This window comes from Rhinolophus ferrumequinum, chromosome 20 (assembly GCF_004115265.2).
Source record: "Rhinolophus ferrumequinum isolate MPI-CBG mRhiFer1 chromosome 20, mRhiFer1_v1.p, whole genome shotgun sequence".
Lineage (NCBI taxonomy): Eukaryota > Metazoa > Chordata > Mammalia > Chiroptera > Rhinolophidae > Rhinolophus > Rhinolophus ferrumequinum.
The window spans coordinates 46,596,179-46,620,739 of record NC_046303.1 but is presented as its reverse complement, the minus strand read 5'-3'; the positions used below and the strand labels follow the sequence as shown (position 1 = coordinate 46,620,739).

The following is a 24,561-nucleotide window of genomic DNA, read 5'->3' as shown; positions in this document are numbered from 1 at the left end:
CCAGTGTTTCTTGCTGCGCTTTGTATTTGTGAAGGCTTTCCTTTGCTTTGTAACTATAGCAACAAGTTCTATAGCCCATTGTTTTGCAGAGCTTAGTCTTACCACCTCATGGACTGCCTAATCACCGCTCTATGAGAATTAATTTGTCTTTAATTGATTTACACTGTGTTAGCCTGCTCTTTGCTAAAGGAGGTCCTAGGCTTATACCTTTACGGTGACAGTTGAATTCCCTCCGCCAGCCCCTATCCTTGATCCTGCTTCCCATTACTGGAGGCCAAGAGGAATGGATTTTGCTAAGGCCATGGTGAGAGCCCTGTACAGTGTAATAGAAAAGGGTTAGGGATTTGGAGCCAGTGGGCGTGGGTTTGAATAAAGACTGCCATTTATAGTTGTGAGATCTTGGGCACATCATTTATATTCTCTGGCCTTCAATTTTCTCATCTACAAAATGAACATTAATTCATATGGAAAATGATTGTAAGGATTGTAAGTGAAATAAATAAGGGAAAGTTTTGTTTAAATTGTGAAGAGCTGTATATGAAATCACTGGGTGCACAGATGAGTGACCCCGGGGCAGGAGTGTCTGCATGCTGATGAGGGCGACCAGGAGGATATGTTAGAGACAAAAGTCACATCTGTTTCCATGACAGTTCTTTCACATGAATAGTGCACCATGATCCTATATGTTATACCCACTCAAAAATAAATAAAATATAATTCCTTTTGGCTGTGTAGGTTTCTGAGAAGAAACGGGAAAAATATGTAAGAAGCTTTGAAGAGACACTGAGTGACTTTTCTTGGGTCTGCGTTTGGGGTAGGGTGGGTGTGGGCAAAGGGAGGCCAAAGGAGAGAGAAAGGAGTTTGGAGGAGGCCTAGGGTGCCCTCAGCATCCTTCCATCCCAGGGAGGAAGCTTATACTGTAGCGGAGTCTTAGGTTCTCCGTGATCATGGCAGTTAACAGGTTCCTCATTGGCTACATATGCATATAATTTAAGATTTAACCGTCAAATATGTTACCGGAGAGTGGGCTGTTCTCAGCACAGTGTCCAGGTTCTTTGCGTCTCAAGCAAAGAATTGAACAAGACTCAAATAAAGTGGTGAAAGAGTAGTTTATTAGAAGAGATAGTACACTCCAAAGAAATAGGAGCGGGCCTGAGCAGCAGAGAATGGCTCAAGGGCTCATTATTAAAAGAAAAAGTACCCTCCAAAGGGTTTGGAGTGGCCCCCTGAGCAAAACCAAGGTTCAAAAGTCTCATAGGGCCCGGACTGGCGAGGACTTGGAGTTTTTATCCTTTTTTTCTCTAGAATGGGCTGTTCCTTTCTCTAGAATAGGCTGTTCCACTTGATTGACACCTGTGATTGACAAGAGGCTATTACCTCATCTTTTTAGATTGCACATGTTCCTTCCTAGAATACAGTCTGTTATAATGATATTAATGAACTCCAGGCATATGTATGATATTATAATTCTGGTATAATGAGGCCCAGGTGAAATGAAGGTCATTGTGGCCTTTACAGTGCAGGTGTGAGTGACCAGTTTAATCTAGGTAGGTATTTTGTACCCATTTGTTTCCGCACAGAGGTAGATAATTATAATGAAAAGGGGAAGTTTTGGGTGGAGAGGGGAGGTCTTTTGGGTGCTCACATTCTGTAGGTTATGCAGGAATGCAGAGACCTCATGCCTGTGTCTGACGACCTGCCTTGTCTTCCCCTTGAGAGACGTGATCCCCATAAAATTCATATGGGAAGTTGAGGGACAGGGCATCTTTTCCTCTGTGTTTGCTTCCTGCTGGACAGGGGCATAGAGCTGTCTCTCCTTTTGGGGGATTCATGGAACTTTCGCCCTATCTGATCTTAGATGGAGGAAGGAATCTTGAGATCCACCTGAAAGATCGCGTTGGCTTCTTTGGTTGCGACTGGCAATCTTGCTGGGGTATTATCTGTATTCCCAAGGCCCCTGAACGAGGAAAAATAGATTTTAATTAATAAATCCGTTAGCTCTATAGAGCCTGTGGCCATTCAATCTTCATTCAGGTGTCATTAATTGTCCAGGAGTTAGGCTCAGAACGGGTAGGAGAGAACATTAAGCTTCAAGGACTACAATCAACAAGTGTGAATCACAAGTTTTAGAGTAATTATCTAAAGCAGAGGTAGGAGCTAAAAAACTGGGGAAAAGGAAACTTAAGGAGAAGGAAACTTAAAATTTCTATAGGAAAGAAAACAGATTTTCAGTGGGAGGGTGGGGGGAAGGCTACTCGTTGGCCCGTATCATAATACTGTGAACATTTACTTTAAAGCCTAGCTATGCACTTGGAGCTTCCTCTCAAGAGTTTTGTTTTCTTTCATGTGTATGTATATTTTTAATTAAAGGTAGTCCAAACCACATCATCCCTTTAACACTTCAATTATGAGGCAAATTTTCTCTGTACATACTGCAGTGGTTTTATTTTTTTCTGTGCCAGAACGGTTGTTTTTGTTTGTTTGTTTGTTTGTTTGTTTGTTTTGTTTTTGTGGGATATTTCTTTGAGAGAGTTTTTTTTCTTTTTCTTTTTTTAGAAACAGAAGGAAGTTGTGGTTTGATATGTTGGCTCTTTGAATGACAAAGTTTTTCTACCCCCCCCTCTTTTTAAAACATGATCTGAAATCTGTTATCTGCATTTAAAAAAAAAGTTTCAAGTGTGATCTTGTCTTTGTATAGTAATAATGGGTATTATATAATACGACGCAGAATAAAACATCTAGACATCAGTAAGTGCAATAATTGTATCGTTGCGTTCAGGACTGACAAGTTGGTAGTATCTGATGATGATGATGTTGCATTAAATGGATCTGAGGTAACTGTGGGCTGCATGTCGGATTGGCTGCCCAGTGCTCAAAGCCTCTCAGATCGTGGACCAGAGGCCTATCACAAAAGGCTTTTAATGTAGACTTTTAATATTATCTCCAAAAGAGAACATATGTACCATCACAGAGATACCCTGACAGGATTTAGAGGAACTTGTCATACAACTTTAAATATACCACAGTTTTTGTAACCGTTTTGACATATCTATTTTTTTAATAAATAGAGGGAACTGAAACAAACAGAAAAAAATCAGTGTCCCAGACTTCTTTCTTTCTCCAAGAGGTCTGGCTCTGAGTTACCATAGAAATAGTCGTGTAACTAACCTGTAGCAATGGGCAGCGGGAGAATGGAGCACGTGATCGTGTTTCCAGGGCAGTTAGAAGAGCTAAATTATGAAAAAGAATGCTCAGGCTCTGTGTGGGACTATGAGAGAAAAGTCATGTTTGACTTTACATTACACCCTACTTTTCTAAAGTGAGCAAACTTCGTGCTTGTTCCATGACAAAGTAATATCGAAAGACAGAGTGGTTTCCTGCTACATCTTTCTTGAAGCAAGCATTGCCATTTTACCTTCGAAAAGTCCCATTGTTTGTGTATTCTACCCCAAGCCCTGGTGCATAGGGTATTTGGGTTTAGCATGTGCTCCTTGTAACTGTCAAGAAAAATTTCCTTAAGAGTTCAAAATCAAAACAAAATGATGGTCACCTCTTTAGCTTTTAGCAAAGAGGAAGCAGTGGTGTGTCTTACAAAACAAGGCAGACCCTGCAATGTTTATTGCTTAATATTTCTTTGTGAAGCTTCCTATTTTATAGGCTTTATCTTTTAACCCTGAGATGAAGTGTGAATAATAGAGGAGTTCAGTGTTTTTCTGTAATAGGACAAAAGCTTTGTTTACCTTCCTTTCTCCTTCCCTGGCCTTTTGCTTTTCCACGTCAAAGCTCCGTGCATGTCCTATTCATTCTAGACAGCCTCACAAAACCATGTCCTCTCTCCTTTGGACGCCTGCAGCGTGCGTGGGACTACCTGGGCTCAGGCCCTCATCAGCTAATCTTGCAGTCGGGGCTGCTTCCCTGCAGAACTTGCTGTGTGAGTGGTGCCTGCCCAAGTGTGTAGTGCACGGCAACTCTGGTTCTGCAGCTCAGGCTTTCATCTCACCTGCTCAGTTACACATACGTGTGTGTTCACATTTACCTTTATGATTCGTTGATTAATTTCTGTCTCACCGGCAGTCTGTGAGTCCTCCAGAGGTCAGGGACCTTGTCTGGTTTTGCTCACCACTAAATCTATTTTCTATCCATAGCACAGTGGCTGGCGCCCAGCCTCTGATTGTCTCCTTGCCTCACACTCTTTCCACAACTTTCTTCTCATGGTCACCAACATCTTTACACACTCAAATAAGTCCTCTGCAAACATGTAATCGCTCCCAGTATTTACAGATTAAAATCTGAATTCCAGGCTACAAACTGCTTTGTAAGCCTTGTCTATCTTACTAAGAACATTGCTTTTTATTTAGGCTTATTTTATATAAACTTGTCTGATGTAGAGCTAGTTATTTCCCTGCCTTGCTTCCTCTTTAGATTGTAAATCGTTTACATCCTTGTAAACTCTTGGTCTTCATAAAATTCAATTAATACCTGTTTAATTGATTTAGGTATTATGGCGAGATAATCTGTAGAATTACTATACTTGATAACTATGTAATTCTTCTTATACCACTAATTTAAGATGTTTCATAAATATTCTTTTGTTTATATCCTGTAGACTGAGCATATATTTTATTCCATTGTTTTATTTATAGCCGTCAATCATATTGCCTGCAGCATGGTAATATTAATACAATGGACTTTGCAATCCTATATTAATGAATACTTGAATATTTGTTTTATCTGTTAAACTTGGGTATCTACTTAAGCCATTTCCAACCTATTATTTAATTAGATTAATTAGTCTTTTAGGTTTTAATTCACATGACACTTTTGTATTTGTCTCTATTGTGTTTCCTTACTTTCCTATTCACTCTCCTTTTTTTCCTAAGGGTTAGAGTTTGTCTGATGTCTACCAGAACTCTGTCATTAGTGTCTTTTAGTTGCTTCCCTGTGTAAAATGTTTTACCTGCTTTAAAATATTTAGACTGTTTTTAAGATAATAGAAATTGAAAGCTTCAGCAGGCTGATGAATTTGTACAAATTCAGCATAATAACTGTCTTTTGTTGTCTGTGTAAATTGTACCATATTTAAAGGTACAGTTCTTTGAGAAAATTGCCTGAACTCAAGTTTTCAAAGTTAATGCCATCTTTATTATAAAGATTACAGGAACCTTATTCAAAAAATTTTTAAATAAATACGTGTAGTATACTTTGCAAAAGTAGAAAAGCAGAAAACTGGAAACATTCCATATGTTTATAAATTGGGGGTTGTTTGAATGACTTGTGGTGTTTCTATGCAACAGTGCTATGCAGTGAAATAGAATGAGGACTGTCTCTACACATTATTTTGGAGTTCTTCAGGATGTATTCATATGTCTATGTACCTAGGTTTTGCTTCAAAATGATAAAGAGAGTGAAGAGGAGATGTGGAATGGTTTAGATAAAACAAAATTGCTTGTGAATTGATATTTGTTGAAGCTGGTTGATGAGTACTTGAGGATTCATTATACTATTCGACTTTTGTTTATATTTGAAATATTTCTTAAAGAAAAAGCTAAAACTAACAGGTATGGTCTAACGTTCTGAAGGAAATATTTTTCTGGGATAGTCATTAACGTTTGACATCCATGAAATGATTGAACATACAAATCTTAGCTTATCAAACACAATGAATCTAGATATATATAACAAAATCATTTCCTCTCACTGAAGATTTAAGCCATAAACTGTGACTAAAGTGTTGTGTGATGCCTTAATAATAGGTTCTTTTTAAAAACTACTTTATGTCATTGAAAAGAATATATTTGTGTTAAAGGAGGGAAAGTCCAAACGACATCAATGTCTATTTATATAACATAAAGACAACCTGACATTCAGTGCCTCCTTATAGAAGTACACGCTACCACCTATGAAGTATTTTTGTAGCAGGAGGGAGAAAACAAGTGTGCATGTAGTTTATAGCTGTGGCAGAAATTTAGAGATAGCGGCAGAAATTTAAAGATAGCAGAGTGGAAACCACTTCTCCAGAGGCATTATCACATTTAATCTGCATATATTCTTTAAGAAGCAGAAAAAATAGTTACTGTTACTCCAATTTAGAGAGGAAGAAAGAGACTTACTGAATAAATGACATGCCTGTGGCCACTTGACTAATAAATTCAGGAACCAGAGCCTATATGATTTCTAGATTCAGATTATAGAACATGCTTTCTATATTTAAAAAATCTGGGGATTCCTACAATCAAAGAGCAGCTAATAGGATAAGGTAGACATAAGAGATAATACATGTTCAAATGAAAATCTAGACCTTAAAATTATGACAGTTGGAGTTATCTTCTTTGGCAAGACAGGTATACTCTGCTGTTGTGTGTAGATTCAGATATTTCAGCGATCAAAAGAGCTGATGATTAAATTGACATTCTCTTGTGCCAAGGAAGGGCAGTCATCCCAGTGCCACCAAAGTGGGCCAAAAGAGACCTTGCAGGCCACGACAGGGGTCCTTTTGGAAACTTCTCTGGGTCCACTTGAATATGTGAGTAAATCAATGGCCACTACACAGGACTGTTTTCATAGGTGCGTGACTTGTACAGTCACATAAGGACCTGCTCTCAGAAGGGTCCTGCATTTAGTTGTATGCTCTGGTGTTACCATCTTGAAATTTTTGATTATTTTATTTCTGAGCTTGTGCTTTGTAAGTGAAGTGGGACAACGGAGCTCACCTGTGAGCCGCGGAGCTTGGCCACGTGGCAGTGCACACCAGCGTGGGGCAGAGGCGTGCGGAGCGGCACCTTGGTGGCCTGGTGCGCAGGTGCCTGCCTCAGGCAGCTTGGGGCACCACAGGGCGTTGGGTTTTATTTACCAAAAATAACTTGAATTAACTTTGTGTTGTATTTTAAAGATGTAGGTTATATTTATTTACCCAATCAGCGAATGGTAATTGAGTGCCTACTACAATGATCAGTAAACAAAATTAGGTTTCCCCGCTTATGGAGCTCACATTCTAGTAATATATGTGTAATTTCCAATTAATGCAGCAATAGCCTACTTTTTGAATATTGATTTGCGTGTAACAACGGAGAGTATCTTTATAACAAAGCAGGCGTTTAGAATAATGTGATTATAGCTACGTGTCCTGACCTATGGTTTCACTGGAGAATAGCTTCCATCAGTTGAGTTTTGCTTACTTTTATAATTCGCCATTAATTTGACTTTATAAATGAAGACATCCCGAAATAGCTAAATATGGAATGATTTTATTTTAGAATTGTGAAAAATGGAAGACAGCACCACAGACACAGAAAAAGAAGAGGAGGAGGAGAAAGGTGAAAAGGATCAAAAAGACCCCATTTATGCCGTAGCACCCACAATCAACATCCAAGATGAGCGGTTCATTGATTTATCTACAACTCCAGCTTTCATTTGTCTGAATGAGGTATATTTCTCTTTATATAGTACTATAGTAAGACCTGAATCATTATCTACTTAAAAATTCAGATGAAGTTAATATCATTATCAAAATAATTCATTACATATAACCTGTAGGCAATATGTGCAGTTTGAAGCACTTTACAATAAAATAGTTTCTACCTTCTCTTCCAAGAGCTTATCATGTAATCCTGTACTAATGCAATAGTTCTGATACTTTTATAGCATAATAAGTATTTGCATATATGCAGTCAGTTTAGCACACTCGATAAGTTGGTAAATGAAATAAAAGAGATTTAGTTCATTGCTGAATATACTGCATTTACTTCCATAAAATGAAGATCAAAGATCTTGTCATATAATGGTAAACAGAATACGAGTATACATTTACCTAACTAAATGTAGAGCACTGAAACCTGTTTCCTATCAGCAGAAAAGCACGGAGGGGAATATGATATACATTCTCATTTTCTGATGTTCTTTTAAAGGACGACCATTTAGGAAATACCCAAAAATGAGGATTTAAAAAAATATATTAACTGACCACACATGCAACTATTACCATATCATGCTTGAGAACTATATTTTAGAATATGGTTTAGAGGACATTTGAATTCTGGATTGTTAACTTTATGTGAATATCACTGAATAAAACATTTAATGAACAGTCGTAATAAAAATAAGCTAAAAAAGTCTCAAAGCAAAAATGGAGTTTATTCAAAACCAAAAAGCAAAACCAAATCCCCCCCACAAATATTTTGTTGGTGTAAATATTTTAAACAATTGACACAACTACTGTTAAGCTTCACACACACACACACACACACACATAATGTCGACTTGTCCCATTACTGATGGAGTCAACTTTGATCACTTGGTTAAGGCGATAACTTCTAGGTTTCTCCTCTGTAAAGTTATTACTTTTCTGTTTGAAATTAATAAGCACCTATGGGGTGATATTCTGAGACTATGTATCCTATTCATCCTAAAATTTTCACCTTTCTGACAGTTTGTTATTGGTGTATAAAAATGCAACCAATTTCTTTTTCATTTTTTTAAACTTTTATTTATTTAAATGTGTTTTTCCAGGACCCATCAGCTCCAAGTCAAGTAGTTGTTTCAATCTAGTTGTGGAGGGCGCAGCTCACAGTGGCCCATGTGGGGATCAAACCGGCAACTTTGTTTTTAGGAGCACTGCGTTCTAACCAACTGAGCTAACTGGCCGCCCCTCCCCCCTGATTTCTTAATATTAATTTTGTATCTGCTGCTTTACTGAATTCATTTATCAGTTCTAACAGTTTTTTTGGTGGAATCTTTAGGGTTCTCTATATATAGTATAATGTCATTTGCAATAATGACATTTTTAGTTCTTTCTTTCCAATTTGGATGTCTTTTATTTCTTTTTCTTGTCTGATTTCTGTGGCTAGGACTTCCAGTACTATGTTGAATAGAAGTGGAGAAAGTGGGCATCCTTGTCTTGTTCCTGATCTTCAGGAGACTGCGTTTAGCTTTTCCCCATTGAGTATGATGTTAGCTGTGAGTTTGTCATACAGGGCCTTTATTATGTTGAAGTATGTTCCCTCTATTCCCACTTTGCTGAGAGTTTTCACCATAAATAGATGCTGGATTTTGTCAAATGCTTTTTCTGCATCTATTGATATAATTATATGATTTTTATCCTGAATTTTGTTTATGTGGTGTATCACATCAGTTGATTTGCATATATTGAACCAAACTTGCATCCCAGGAATAAATCCCACTTGATCAAGGGGTATGATCTTTTTAATGTATTGCTGAATTTCATTTGCTAATATTTTGTTGAGAATTTTGCATGTTTGTTTATCGGAGATATCGGCCTATAATTTTCTTTTTTTGTAATGTCTTTGTCTGGTTTCAGAATCAAGGTAATGGTGGCCTCATAAAATGAGCTTAGTAGCTTTCCCTCCTCTTGAATTTTTTCAAATAGTTTGAGAAGAATAGGTGTTAATTATTCTTTGAATGTTTGGTAAAATTCACCTACGAAGCCATGCAGTCCAGGACTTTTGTGTTTTGGGAGTTCTTTTATTACTGATTTGATTTTGTTGGTAGTAATTGGTGAATACAGATTTTCTCTTTGTTCTTGATTCAGTCTTAGAAGATTGTATGTTTTTAGTAATTCAGCAATTTCTTCCAGATTGTCCAGTTTTTTGGCATATAATTATTCATAATTTTTTCTCATAATCCTTTGTATTTCTGTGGTGTCAGTTGTCACTTTTCTTTTATTTCTGATTTTATTTATTTGGGTCCTCTTTTTTTTTTCTTAATGAGTCTGGTTAAATGTTTACCATTTTTGATTATCTTTTCAAAGAACCAGCTCTTGGTTTCATTGATCTTTTGTTTTGTTGGGTGATGCTCTGTTGTAGTCTGAAGCCAGCCTCTGGGTATATTGGTTCTGGGGCCTCTTGGGATGGGCTCTTGTGCAGGTCAGGTCAGCCATTGCCTGTAACTGGCCCAGGACTACTTGGTAGGAGCTACAAAGTGATCCGTGATTGGTCACTGCCTGTGCTGGAACTGTAGGCATGTGGGAGAGGCCATGCTGTGAACCAAAGGCAGCTGCCACTGGGCCTGAGGTAGCTCTGCAAAATGTCCAGGGCACCTTGAGGCCTGCTGTCACCTATGGCTGAGCATATGGCTCAGCCGCTGCTAGAGCTTCATGTGGTATGCGAGTTAGGTGAGGCAGGATCTCAGGGAATCACCAGGGTAGGGCGAGCGGTGTTCACCATGTTAATGCAGATTCAGATTTGGCCATGACGGGGAAGGACTCAACACAGGAAAGATGGTACCTGCCTGCTGGCTACACAGGAGGAGGATTCGACACAGGGAAAGTGGTAATTGTTCTTCCAGTCCTCTCCCTGAGGCCACACAACTCAGTCTCTCCCTGTATGTCTCTGGTGCCTGCCAAATTGTCCAGGGTGAGTACCTGTAGGCAAGTGAGTCTGTGCATGGGTTCTTTAAGAGGGCCCCTGGGTTTCCAGCATCCTTCTGTCTCACCCAGATGGTCAGAATCCCCACTGTTATTCACAGCCAGATGTTGTGGAAGCTCCTCTTCCCACAACTGGTACTCCAGGCTGGAGAGCCCAATGTCCATCTGGAGTCCCTCGCTCCTCCTGGGGGGACCGCCACAGCCAAGCCATCCCTCCTGATTCTCAACTGTGACACACAGGTGTGGAGCTGACCCATTTTGTGTCTCTACTCCCCCTTCCAGCCTCGACATGGCTCCCTCTTTATATCCTTAGTTATAAGATTTCTATTTAGCTAGATTTCAAATGATTCTCCATTGATTATTCTATAATTTAGTTTTACTTTTACTATGGTCATAGGAGGAGCCCAGCACAGCATCTCTCTACTCCACCATCTTGACCCCTCCTTTTATTGTTTAAATTATTTTAACATTCCTCTAAGATTTTTGATCTTACAAAAAAATTTAACCTACTTTATAGAAGCTATCCCCCTCCGGTTGTATAAACAGAAGCTGATTTGTAGAATAGCAAGGGTTCAGATGGCAACCGAAAGAAAGCTTTAAAAATCTACTTGAATAGGTCCACATGTTTGGCATCACATTGAATGAACCAGAAGCTGCTTTCAGCATTTATTGTTATTAATGCTAGTCTCACAATTGGCCCAGTACTAATGAGTTGCAAAACATAAATGTCATGCTCTAATGTAATATTGCCTGCAGAATATGTTCAATATTGCATTCATGGCACTCTGCAATTTTTGCCAAAACTATTTTTGCAATCTAATAATTCGCTTCAACCCCTGATCTTCTGCATATGTTGCTCCCTTACCAGTTCTCACATATTAGTTACTTAGGAAACTAGCATATAGTCATAAAGCATAATGCAAGGTCATGGATATCCACAGGTTTCCTAATCACATTGCCTCTTGAAAGACTGTGCCATTTAAAAAGTCAAGGAAAATATTTGTATAAGCCACACTTTGCAAACCCTGTATCTGTTTCTAACTTTTTAGAGTCTGGCTCAATTTTTCTTTGAGAAACTTTGCCTGAGCAGCCAGCTCACAGTGGTTTCCTCAACTTCTCAACTCTTAGAGCATTTGTAGGTTGTACCTGTCACTTAGCACTAAGGTCATTAGCAGATATTTATTGAATATCTTCTGATCGCAAAATATTTCTGATAGAAAATTTAGGATTCCCCACTGACACAATAATCACATTAAGCAGTAAGACCTAACAGGGCAGGAACTACACTGTGGTAACTTACACTTTGGGATGAATGTTCAAAGTGATTCTTGGGAACTAAGCCACACAATTCCCGTCAGTGGACTGTGTGAGTTAATGCTCCCCAGCTCTGCCATTGCTGCCTAACTATGAGGCCTGGCACTCCACAGATTTTTCTTGTCCCATGGAAATTGGTCTTCCTCTATTTAATTTTTATTTAAAATTTTTTCTTGTGGTTTAATGTATATACAGTAAAGCTCACAAGTATTCAGTATGCAGCTCAGTGGATTTGTACATATGGTTATAACCAACATGCTTAGAACTGAATTCATCATTCTCTGAATCTAATTCTCCTCCTCCTGTGTTCTTTTTGTCAGTTGAGAGTTTAAATATCTCTTGAATTAATCTTTTCACTGTGGGATGAGATGATCTGGAAAAAGCTTTTTGGAGGCTAAAGGACATGAGAGGAGATATTTTGTTCATATCCATGGCATCCACTATGAACCTACTTTTTATCCTTAAGCTTTGCCCACACCCACACATGCGCATACTTGGAATATTTTCACCTGGATGACCCCAAGTTATTTCAAACTAAACATGCTCAGAACTAAATTCATTATTCTCCCGAACCTGATTCTCCACCTATATTCTGTCAGGTGGTTCTCTCCTAAACATCTATTAAATTTGTCTCTTTTCCATTCCTGCCATATCAGCAATTAGAATGCCATTTCAATGATTGAGATAAGATACAAAAAGAGACTGAACCAAGGCTGTGACAATGGAAAAAGGGATAGAATACGCATACGAGAGATATTCAGGAAGTATAAGATACTGGACTTAGTGTCTGAATGAATGGGTGATGGGGTGACAGGAGGGAGAGGAAAGAGTCTAAATTGATGGTTGGATTTCTGATTTCAGAAAGTGGCTGGATTATGGTACTAGATGTGACAGGAAAGTCAGAAGAAGCAACTGGTTAGAGGGGAATGTCCACTGTGTGGATCTTGAGTTTACCAGGGAAATCCCTGGGTAGAGATACAGACATAGCAGCTTCTTGATAGTATTCGGATTGCTTTCTGAAAGGATTGCAGACTGTTTCTGATGTATATTTAACAGCACAGTCTACCACTTCATATTTATAAAAAGATGTTGCCATCCTTTACTAATTTCCTATTGTTAAAATTGTCTCTTTTACTGGGATGTTCACATGTTCAAAAGATACTTTTTAAATTTTTTATACATTTTGTTCTTTTAAGGCTGGTAGCAGGTTAAATACATTTTGGAATTTTTAATAAGAATTTTAGATTATTTACTGAAAATCATGATTTTCTGATGCTGCTAAAACTTCCTGTATTTTCTAGTTGGACCTTCCGTAGAGTTACTGATGAATTTCTTGAGATAATCCGTAATGAAATTTAAAATATTTTTCAAAGAGTGAAAAAGTGTTCTATTTCTTTCATACATGAATTAAGTAATAAATTAACTGGTAACAAAGATGAAAATATAAGATCCCTACCCCCAAAAGCTTACAGTCAATGTGGTTTCAATTATGTAATTTAATTTTCACAATGATTCCATAAGGCATAGAAATGTGAGCTAGCATCATTTCCATCTTTAAGGCTCTGAGAGATGAAGCCTTGCCCTGGCTTGCACAGCTGGGCAGATGCAGAGCCAGTCATGGAACCCAGTCTCCTGTCTCCTATCTTAGTACATGTTGCACCTGACCTTCTTCACTTGACGTTCACACATCTAAACACTGCTATTTTAGGATTTTACAAATTGACTTTTTAAGTAAACTGTATATTAAAGGAAAAAAATGATATTTAACTCTGTACTTAAATATTTCTCCCTTAGTCTCCCTGTCCTTATCTTTGTTCTCACACCTCACTAATGGCTGTACTTAGAGGATATGCATCTAAAAATAACTACTAAATTTCTTTTTAAAATCTTTCTACAAGTCTTGCTATTGTTGGCATGTTTTCACTTTTCCTTCACACATCCAGGCAGCCTTGCAAGAATTTTGTTTGGCTGTCAAGAAACTTTAAACAGACTGATAATTTGTTAAACGATACAGATAGATTCCATTTTTCTCATTAATTTTTTTTTCCCCTGACAGTAAGATATAGATTTAAAAATCTTTCCAGAATGGAAGGAAACCTTGGGACATGCCTGTAATGCACTTAAGCACTTGGGGTATTGACATGGTTCATATCTATTTACAAAGTTTAAAGATGTGTAGTAGAATCACAAGAATACAAGCCATGTTCCACTTTTCAAAGTAGTTTACCCTCAGCAGCTCATCTGTCCCTTTACCTTTGTGGTTAATTTTCTTTGAGTTCCCTCATTGCTGACGTAATGAGGACCTACCTACTTCGTGTTTGTGTTCACTCCTGAGTGTTTATTTGTAGTTATATATTTAACAAAGTTTTAATTACCTCTATTTTCATTGCCTCTTTAGCTACTGTTGTACCATGTTGATTAAATATTAAAAATCATCATCTAAATCGGATGCTGGTTTTTTTCATAGTCACTGTGAACAGATGTTGTTTTTTAAAATAAGGATTAGGAGAAATAATTAATGCTATTGTTTTCTCTTTTGCGAAAGTCCTTGAGAGAGAGTAAATTGACTTTTGAAAGCTTATGGTTCTCAGTAGACTGCGCGCATCTTGTGAAATGTAGTATCTTTCGTAATCCCAGAACTACAGTCAGGGGCCATTAGCATCGGGATACGTTCTGAGCAAAGCGTGATTAGGCGTTTTCCTCGATGTGAACATCATAGAGTATGCTTACATCACAGAGTGTGCTTACACAAGCCTACATGGTATGGCCTCCTACTCTAATTGTAGGTGCTCTTCTTTTGTAGGACTCAGTAGGTTTGTTTACACTAGCATCACTACAAACATGTGGGCAATTGTAGTGTAAACCCCGGACAATTGGCTTTTATTTTTGTAATGCAAGTGTCTGGCTTGAATTGCTGAGGCCTGCCCTTCAGCAAAGGCTATCTCAAATAAACACATCGCAGCTACACTCCTGACAAAGAGCCACACACCCTGCTGAGGGTCCTTTGTTTTAGAGATCTTGGTTGATTTCAATAACTGACCATTTAGGCTCCTTTTTTCTCTTCCCCCACTTTAAATTCCTGTCCTTCTGTTTTAAATTCACCAAGAAAAAGTGAGCCCACAAAAGAAACCCTAGGCCCCCAACTTGGACCCCAATAAAAGCAGACTCCCAGGCTTATATGCACTCTTTCTCTCTCTACCATGACCTCACCCTGTGCCCCCTGGAATACCGTATATGCTCCAGGGGCTGTAAGTAATACACTTTTTTTTCTTCAAAGTTTCCTAATGGTTATTGCTGAAAGGTGTCTTGCAATCATAATAAACCACCAGAGTCAGTCCAGTTGTAACAGTGGTTTAGAAAGGGAAGATGTCTGTGGGAAGCTCACTGGGGCCCAGGTGAGTCCCCCAGGTATTTCTAGTGTTAACATTACTATGAATAGACTGAGACAGTCACGAAACAGTAATGTGTTGTACTACATTACAATGGTTACGAAGTCACTAGGCAATAGGAATTTTTCAGTTCCACTATGATCTTATGGGACCACCATCGTATATGCGGTCCGTTGCTGACCAAAACATCCTTATATGGCACATAACTGTATTTGAGTATATTAGGAACTAAAGATGGAAGCTTAAGGATCAAAATAAATAGTGCCTTTTTCAATTAAAATCTATTTTATATAGGTGGACAGGGAAAGAGTACTTTTGTCTATTGGGTAGATTCTTTGGGGAATAAAGCAGAGGGGAATAGGATTGGGAATTTGGCTATGAAGGTAACATCAGTAAATGAGTCAGCAGTAGTGAATACTTGCAAATTTGGCTAAAATGGGGCAATCGTTATAATTTTCATTAGGCAAGCAAGATCAAGGTCTCAGTAATCAAGTAATGAGATACAAGACATTCTAGGAAGTTAAAGAACAAAGTATCAGAGAGCCAGGTAATAAAGTTTCTTTCAGCCATGAGCTTAGTTTTTTTTCTTTTGAACTATTTTTTAATACATAAAATATGGCATAGTACAAAAATTCAAAAGGTACAGAATAGTATACTGTAGAAAGTAAGTCAGCCTCCCAACCCATCCCACAATCCACAGCCCTCCTGCCCAGGAGACCGTTATTAAGTCTCTTCTATAGCCTTACAGAAGTCTATGCGCAAATAAGCAAGCAGTATTATAATATACACACTTGGTTTTTTTCACATAGATATATAATTATTATATTGTAATGTTTGTACATCGTATTATATTTCAATGCATGAAGCATACTTTAACCGATTCCCTGTTATAAAACATGTTCGTCATTTCCAATCTTTTGCTATTCTGACAATGAGAGAATTAATAACCTTTTGTATGCATCATTTCACACTGGAATAATCATAAAAGGACAAATTTCTAATAGTGTGATTGCTGGATCAATGGGTTTGCTCACTTTTAAAAGATTTTAATTGTGGAAAAATATACATATCATACGTAAAATATACCTTATTTTTAAGTGTACAGTTCAGTGTTGTTAAGTATGTTTACATTGTTGTGCATCCAATATCCAGAACCTCTCATCTTGCAAAACTGAAACTCTATCCCCATTAAACAGCAGCTCCCTACTTCCCCCTCCTCTCAGACTCTGGCAACCATCGTTCTACTTTCTGTTTTTTGAATTTAACTGCTCTAGATACATCATATAAGTGGTATCTTACAGTATTTGTCTTTTTTGTGACTGGGTTGCTTAGCAAAACATCTTCAAGTTTCCTACATGTTGTAGCATCTGGTAGGACTTCCTTCCTTTTTAAGGAGGAATAATAATCCATCAGATGTATATACCACATTTTTTTTATACATTCATCTGTCAGTGGACACTTGGGTTACTTTCACCTCTAAGCTATTATTAATAATGCTGCTGTGAACATGGTGTACACATATATATCTTTGAGATCCTACTTTCAATTCTCTTTAATATATACCCAGAAGTGGAATTGCTGTATTGTGAGTTTGTGCATTTTGAAATTTTGTTTTTACTCCTAAGGTGTTCTCCATTGATGTTATAATAATTTATATTCCCACCAACAATAAACGAATATTTCTTTACTCATACCAGCACTGTGTGCTATCAAAGTTTTTGATCCTCGTCACTCTAGTAGGGGAAAAAATGTATCTCATCATAGTCTTAATTTACATTTTTCTTAAAACAAGTGGAATAGAGCTTCTTTTCATGTGTTTAAGACTGTTTTAAAATGTAGTATGTTAATAGAAAATATGAGGCATAGGAAGGCCAACAGCTCAGGAGATGATTGCCACTGAGATGATAGTTTATTACAGATGCTAAGAGAAAGGCCGAGTCACAGTGGACAGCATGGAGAAGCACTGGTCGCTCGGGAGGCAGAGGGAGAGGGACGAGCTGTGGGCAGGAACCTTTCTTGTGGTTTCCTTGGGAAGGAATGGCTGAAGCAAGGTCAGCAGGCATAGGATTGGCTAGTTGGAATAATTCAGGGGGCTCTGGCGCCTAGGAGATGACCCCCATTATTTGGTACCTGGCATTGGGATGATAAAGGCAGGTGTACAGTGGCCTGAGGGTGAGAGAGCCCGAGGGGGGAGATGGCTGAGAGTGTGGACTCTGGATTGGTTGGTTTGTACTTGAAAAGTGTGTCCCCAGGAGGAGGACTCCTCTGGGCTGGGGGATGGGGTGTGCAATGAGGAAGGCAGGAAGCCATGGCAGGGTGACTCAGACACCTTATCAGGTCGTCTAGAACAAGGCATATCCGGCATAGGCATGTAGGGCAGATATTAAAGCACCAACTTTACAGACGCTATTATGGAGGCATGGTTAATACAAAGACCCATTTGTACTTCCTTTTGTGTGTGTGTGAATTCTATTCACAGCTTTTTTTCCCATTTTTCTGTTGTGTAGCTTTTTCGTATAGATTCCTAGAAGCTCTGTATACATTTAGAAAGTAGGCCTTTGTGTATACTATGCATTGCAAAAATCTTTCTCTCGGTTTGTTGGATCTCATTTGAGTTTGCTTTTTTTCTCCATGTGGAAATTTTTTTTTTATGTGATTTTCTTTTACAGCTTCAGGATTTTGTCATACTTAACAAGACCTTTGTTACTCTGAAATGATAAATTTGTTTCCTGTGTTTTCTCCTAGTATATTGATACTTTGAGTCATCATATTTTAACCTTTGTTCCATCGGCATGTCTGTTGGTGTAAGAGGAAACAAAAAGGAAATGCCAACAACAAGCTTAGAACTTAATGCTAAGTCCATTATCCTCCGAGGCAAAAGTTCTTTACATATCCTAGCCCATACGTACCTGGCTGGAGACCAACAGCATATCTGGGTGGCATCAGAGATTTGAAATAACGGGGTACGAGAATTACTGGGCATCAAACCTCGGATTAGGAAGACAGGAATTTTGCTGTCCATAAAGACTTTGTCTAAGAATGGACAGGCTCAAAATGTCTTAATCTTAATGATTTGGAAAGAAAATCTCTGATGGTCAGGGGTAGGGGAGTAGTTCAGTAAAAACACATGTTCGTTCTTGCTCTGCATGTACCAGCCATGCAACCTTCAGCAAGTCATTGATGTTCTCTGCACCTGACCTTACACGGAGGTTACACTTCTCAGCCTGTGATCCTTCAGGGGTCCCTCACTACCTACCATGGTGGTTTTCACCTTCTTTTAAAACTCCTTTTATTATTACTTTCTTCCAGTAAAAACTTACACAGAAGCACAGCATGTAAAACAGGTTTGGATGTAGTGGGTGCGGAGCTGAAGATCCCCTGTCCTCTCCCCTTCACGTCTACTGTCACCACCAGCACCACAGCCCCAGGCCCTCTGAGGCCCCACTGGGAACCCCCGTGCTCTGTATAGGTAGTTTGGGGACTGAATAAATGATGCCCTTCTCTCCCACCTTCAAACCCATCTCTGCACAGCTAAAAGGAAACACACACCAGCTTCTCGAAAGCCTTGGAAAGAACTGTGACTACGAGTATATTGAGGGGCCCTTCAGGAGTAGAGGAGGGAGTTCCGCAGCACAAAACTTCCTAAAATTCCTCATCACAGCAGTGCCTCTCCCACGCCACTTTGGTCCCCTCTTTCAAACTCCTCCAGAAACTTGTTTTCCTGCCCCCAGGCTGTTTTCACCCCTCTGTATTTCCATCCACCTTCTTGATGTGTTTGACCATGTCATTATATTGTAAAACAATCTGCATTGTTCCTTCCAGTTTTCCTTCCCACCACAGCCCATCACCACTTCACAGGCCCAGGCACAAAACTGAGCGTTCAATATGTGGCAAGGGAGATTGCAGGAACTTAGGTTTGATTTTCCCTGCTCTACCAGAAGGATTAAATGTCACCTCTTTGGCCTTACGGTTGCATCCCTCCACTCTAGTCTGATCCACAATTCCTTTCTTCCTTTCCTTACTGTCCCCTGCCGCATACCCTCCGCTCCAGCTAAACTAGATGTATTGCTGTTTTCCTACGTAGCTCCTGATTTTCCAGCCGGCTGATGCCGTTGCTCACCCTGTACCTTGCCCAGGAGTGCACTCCTCCACATTTCTGTGCTTCAAAATTCTACCCATCTTTCAAGGACAGCTCAGATCCCCCCTTTTTCTTGAAGCATCCCACTTCCTGTTTCTGTAACCTCCCTACATTGTGCTTGTACTTACCTTAGACCACTTATTATTTTCTATCCTGTTTGTTTAACTAACCGATAGTATGCTATTCCTGTTGATATTCCTTGCAAACTGTTAGTTAGCTCACTGTTGTGCGTGTAGCCATGCCATTTTCAAAGGAATGATGTACATGGTAATCACTAAAGCCCTCCATCAAAATAATCACACGAGTGAATCACTATTTTACAAGCAAACTCAAAAAGGAGAAATTTCTTCCACATTTCTGAATGTATTTTCCACATCAAGTCCACTTAAACTCTCAGATATTTAAATGTTTAATATTCGAAATATCATACCAAATTAGAACCATTGTGCATATATTCCAGTTTTATTATTGCTGGCTGAATTTCCAAAGGGATATGCAGTGGAGAAGTGGTGATTTTCAAATGTTTTTTGAAAACAAAACAAAACTTTTTCTTTAACAGAAATTGAAGGTGGAGCTCCAAGATATAAAACAAAAGCAGAACTACTCTAGGTGAACAGTGTTTTGTGCATCATACATTCTCCTGGCTTTTCTATATTCTTGAAATATGTCTGCAGAACTTTAGGGTTGCTGAGGACACAGTTTGAGAACCCCTACTCTAGCAGTTCAGCATGTTAAATACCAACATTATATTCATCATAAAAATATCAGTCTTCCTGTCCAATTTCCATAACTATCCATGATATCAGAGCTTCTCTAGATTTCTAATTGTTGGCTTATTAAAGACAAAAATTTTACTTGATATGAGATAGAAATAAAAAAGTCACCTTCACCAACAACATTCATTTGTAAATTACATTCACATTTTCAAAGAATTGTTTTATGTAACAAATGAAGATAAAAACTTGTTTACACAAGAAATCCTTCTACTTCCAAAGAACTTGCAAAGTGCTTTGAACTTCAGCAAAATGTTTTCATCAGTGAGTTCTGCCATGTAACCATGGAAGTAAAATAGTGTTTTGGACAGCAGGGAAACTTGTTTGCCTTTTCTGTCAGAGTTGTTAATAAATTCTGTCTTAGAGGCAGGAAGAAAATAAATTTTAACCACTAGGTTAAGTAGGGACATTAACACACTTGGAAACTACATTAATTTTTGAAATATAGCCAAACAACAGAATATTATGTAGTTGTTTTGATAAGATACAAAAAGAGATGTTTCACCTTATGCTAAGATTTCATTGGAATCACTTAACAGATTTACACAGAAAGTCAGAGCAGGGGTGATACTGAGATTTGCGTGTGTATGCTTCACCTTGGAGTTACCGTGGGTAATTTATCATGGAAAATTAGTCCACTTCATGACATATAGACCAAGAAAGCCAGGAAAGCTGAAAATGGATAATGCTCCACACATGATAACCAGAGATAACAGAGGTTTGCTTGGTTTTTTTTCAGGGAAGACTTTCGTGAGTGTGAAACATTATGCAGCATTAATCTCAGCAGAGATAACCCTGCATATGCTCCTCAGAAGGTGGTTGGCACACGGCTGGCACTCAGCACGTGACAGCGGCTTATCATCATTAGTACGTAGAAGCAAAACCCTCTAAACAAAAAATAAAACAGGTTACTTAGACTAACTGAAAAAAATACACTAGCATTACTACTGAATGGGAAATGAATATAAGCAACTAGTTTTGTGGACCCTTCTTATATAAACTTGCACAGCATAAGCACAAATTATTTGCTTCTGGTAGAAGGTGAAAAAAAAAAAAAAACAATTTCCAGAGATAGAAGCTCAAAAAATTTTCAGATCCTGTGTAATCCCAAATATACTAAACAGTATTATCTGTAATTACTCAGAGAAAATCTCGAATGCTAGAGATTAAACTCAGATTTTGAAAGTTTGGAGAGTTATTATTTGGAAAATATCTTATGCAAAATACTTTAGTAAGCCTATAGCACCATGCTATGTACATAGTAGGCAAGTGATAAATATTTATTGGATTAAAATAATAAATATAAATGTAACAGTTATTTTAAAGGGCTAAGATAAAGAAGGCTGTTAACTTTCAAATGTGATTTTTTTTCTTCTCAAAAAAGAGCATATATTTTTAGATGTTTCGTGTAGATTCCTTCTGAAAATGGCTAATGGAATAATTCAGGTCTTTTTGAGAGACCGTGTGATGTCTGGGAAGATGCTGGTCACAAGTTAGCCGGCTTATGGTCTCAGTTTTGCTTCACCCCTAGGACTTTAGGTGAAAAACAGTGCAGAGGCAGAATTGAATGTGGTCCTGGGGACAGCACGCTGCTGACCTGACAGAGAAGCTGTCAAGAAGTAGAAAGAGCAGATTAGGAGGAGCCATGCCATGGGGGTGTGATGGGGGGAGAGGCGGGAAAGAAGGAGCCTTTCAAGGAATAACAGCAGCGTTAACAGCATAGAACTGTTCTAGGGGATTTAAAGAAATAAATGTTCTGTTTTATCTTACTCTATTTTATATAGCATTGCTTAAAATAAGCTAGCTATTGACCATGATGATTTTTGTTGTTTGACTTTTGACTGCCTGTAAGAGCTGTATATGTGTTTTATTTCCATGGGCGATTTTCCTTGTGTGTTACAGTGCATGTGTTACAAGTAGCATTTTCACTTGCATGTGTATCATATATGTACATGTGTCATGTGTGTATGTGTGCACCACAAGGAGAACCAACCATAGGAAAAGGACTACACACATTTCCACCTGCAGCTGGCCTCAGCACTTAGTGAACATTGCCAGTCAGAAGTCATTTATAGCTAGCCCAGTGCTAAAACTTGGAAAGCTATTAGAAACAGAAGTTTTAGGATACCTCTAATTTGGATAATTTTTGGCAAATATTTATAAATAGAACAAGGTTGAAGATCATTAATATCTCTAAAATAAATAGAAAAGGAGTAAAAACAGTCTCTGTTTAACTAAAGGTTTATAATCACAGCAAACTGGTACCTTAACGATTTAAAATGTCCATACATGATTCCTCAAATGTCGGCATCACACTGTTAACAAAGAACACTTTTGGTCTGTAGCCTAGTTCATATTTCTTTTGCTACATGCTTGTGTTCACACACACACACACACACACACACACTCACACACGCACACTCACACTCCGTAACCTGCATGACAGCACTCCAGCCTCTCAAGGCGGTGTCTCCCAGAAGATACGATAGGTCATTGCCTCCTCCCTTCACTGTGGAGTGACTGCCTCAGTCTAAAGCAGTGATGTGTAGAAAACTATTGTGGGATACCATAATGTTTTTTAAGACATCTAGTAACTCAACAAAATAGTTGTTGGCAGGAACAAGAAAAATTCTAGGTTCTAAAATAATCTAGAGAAAGTATTTGTTCCAGCGAGAATAAATCTCTGCCCTCTCCATAGGGAAGCAGCCCTGGGACCTCTCAGATGACATAGTGACAGGGTGGGTGGGTGGGTGGGACAGCTGTGATTGTTCCTCTGTATCTCCACTCTTTCTGTGGATGTCTTTGCTCCATGTACACTGTTTCCTAGGTTATCTCACGGATTCCCATGGATTCATTACCATCTATATTCCAGCAACTTTCAAATGTAGTTCTGAACCCTAGATGTCTTCCTTGAATGTCCAAATGCCATCCACTTGAATATCTTATAGATATTTGAACTTAGCATGTTCAAAGCTGCTGATCCCCGCCCCCCACATTCCAATCAGCCTCCCCTGTAGTCTCCCCCATCTCAGTTAACAGCAGCTCCCTTCTTCCTAGTTGCTCAGGCTAACATCCTGTCGTTTTGGTGATGCCTCTCGTCTTTTCACCATCCGCCCTGCTCTTTGATCAGCAAATGTTGTCAGCTTAAAGATCCACTTCCCTCCAACTTCTGTAGTGCTTTCATGATCTCTCTTCAAGATTATTGCTAACAACATCAAACTGATACTTACGCTTCAATCTTGTCTCCAACATTCAACAAGAGCGGTCCTTTTAAACCGGGATGAGATCATGTACCTCCTCTGATCAAAACCCTATGTGTCTTACCTGCTCAGAGTAAGACACAAATCCTCTCCAGGACTTACAAGGTCCGGATGATCTGGCAGCCCCCACCCCCACCCTTACTTAACCCCAGTTCCCTAAACTCTCTCTGATCTCTCCTCCTCAGCCACCCCAACTCTGTGCTGTCTGCTTTTCCTACACTGGCCTCCTTGCTGACCCTAAAACATGCCAAACACTTTTGCACCTTATGCTTCCTTTGCTTGGAACACACTTCTCCCAGATACCTGCCTGTCTTGCTCTCTCCTGTCTTTAAGTCTTTGTTCAAATGGCACCTCCTCAGAGAGGTCTCCCCAGCCTGCCTATATAAAATAACACCTTCTCTGATACCCTTTCTCTCCCTTACCCTGCTGAATTTTTATGACTGTATCATGTATGGTTTATTTATTCATCTCCTCTGATGAAATATAAACTCCCCAAGTACCGGGTATTTTTTTGTTTGTTTATTTGTTTTTTTCTGTCTGTTTGGGTCGCTGATATATCTTTCTCTTCCTTCAAGACTGCCAGCACATGGTGAATGTTCAATAAATACGTTTTGAATAAACTACAGCTAAATCCACTGCAACATTTCTATCTCCATAAGTCTTTTAGTTCCAACACATTTCTGGCTTCTCAACTTTAGTTAGCCTGAGCTGCTGTTGAATCTAGGTTTGTGTTAATTAATCTGATAGCAAACTGTTAGAACCAAACACATCTGCTCACGTTAGCTCACTGAATTCAGAATTTTTGGTAAATATACTTGTATCAATGATTTCAGTCACATGTGAAATTCTGTTTTTCTTTCTTAGTCAAGTGACCTCAAAATCTATCTCCACATGTATTCCCCAGTTTTCTGCTGATGTAAAGGAGCAAAGTTGTATAAAAGCTTCTCTTATGATTTGACTTTATAATTGACATCAGGGCACGTCCTGGTTACAGATCTGGAGATGGCGAGGCGTGGGATGAAGGAGCCTAGAGGAGAATTAAGGTTGCTCCCTCAGAAGAAAAAACAACAGAGCCTTAGGGACCACTTCAAGGAGCAAGGGAGGCTCAGTCACATTTGGAAATTTGGGGAGCCTCTGAGTTCTTCAAATACACCCAATTTCCCTCATTTCTATTCTCACTTCCAACTCTTCCCCATCAATAAACAAAAAAAAACCTGGCAAAGCTATGTATCACTAGACGTTGCAACTTGGCAACTCACAAAATGAGATTACAGTTTGGATTCAGCCAACTCTGCCTGTTACCTCTGGG

The 24,561-nt window shown here is 38.8% G+C and overlaps 1 protein-coding gene across 2 annotated transcripts in view; it reads left to right on the top strand.

The window, feature by feature from the left end:
• The window catches only part of CCDC146 (coiled-coil domain containing 146), a 116,826-nt gene that overhangs the window by 11,829 nt on the left and 80,436 nt on the right, over positions 1-24,561 (top strand). For both annotated transcript variants that reach the window (XM_033088668.1, XM_033088669.1), the window contains exon 2: positions 7,254-7,423. In XM_033088668.1, coding sequence (XP_032944559.1) covers positions 7,265-7,423 — 159 coding nt within the window. In that variant the 5' untranslated portion in view covers positions 7,254-7,264. The remainder of the gene's footprint in view (positions 1-7,253; positions 7,424-24,561) is intronic.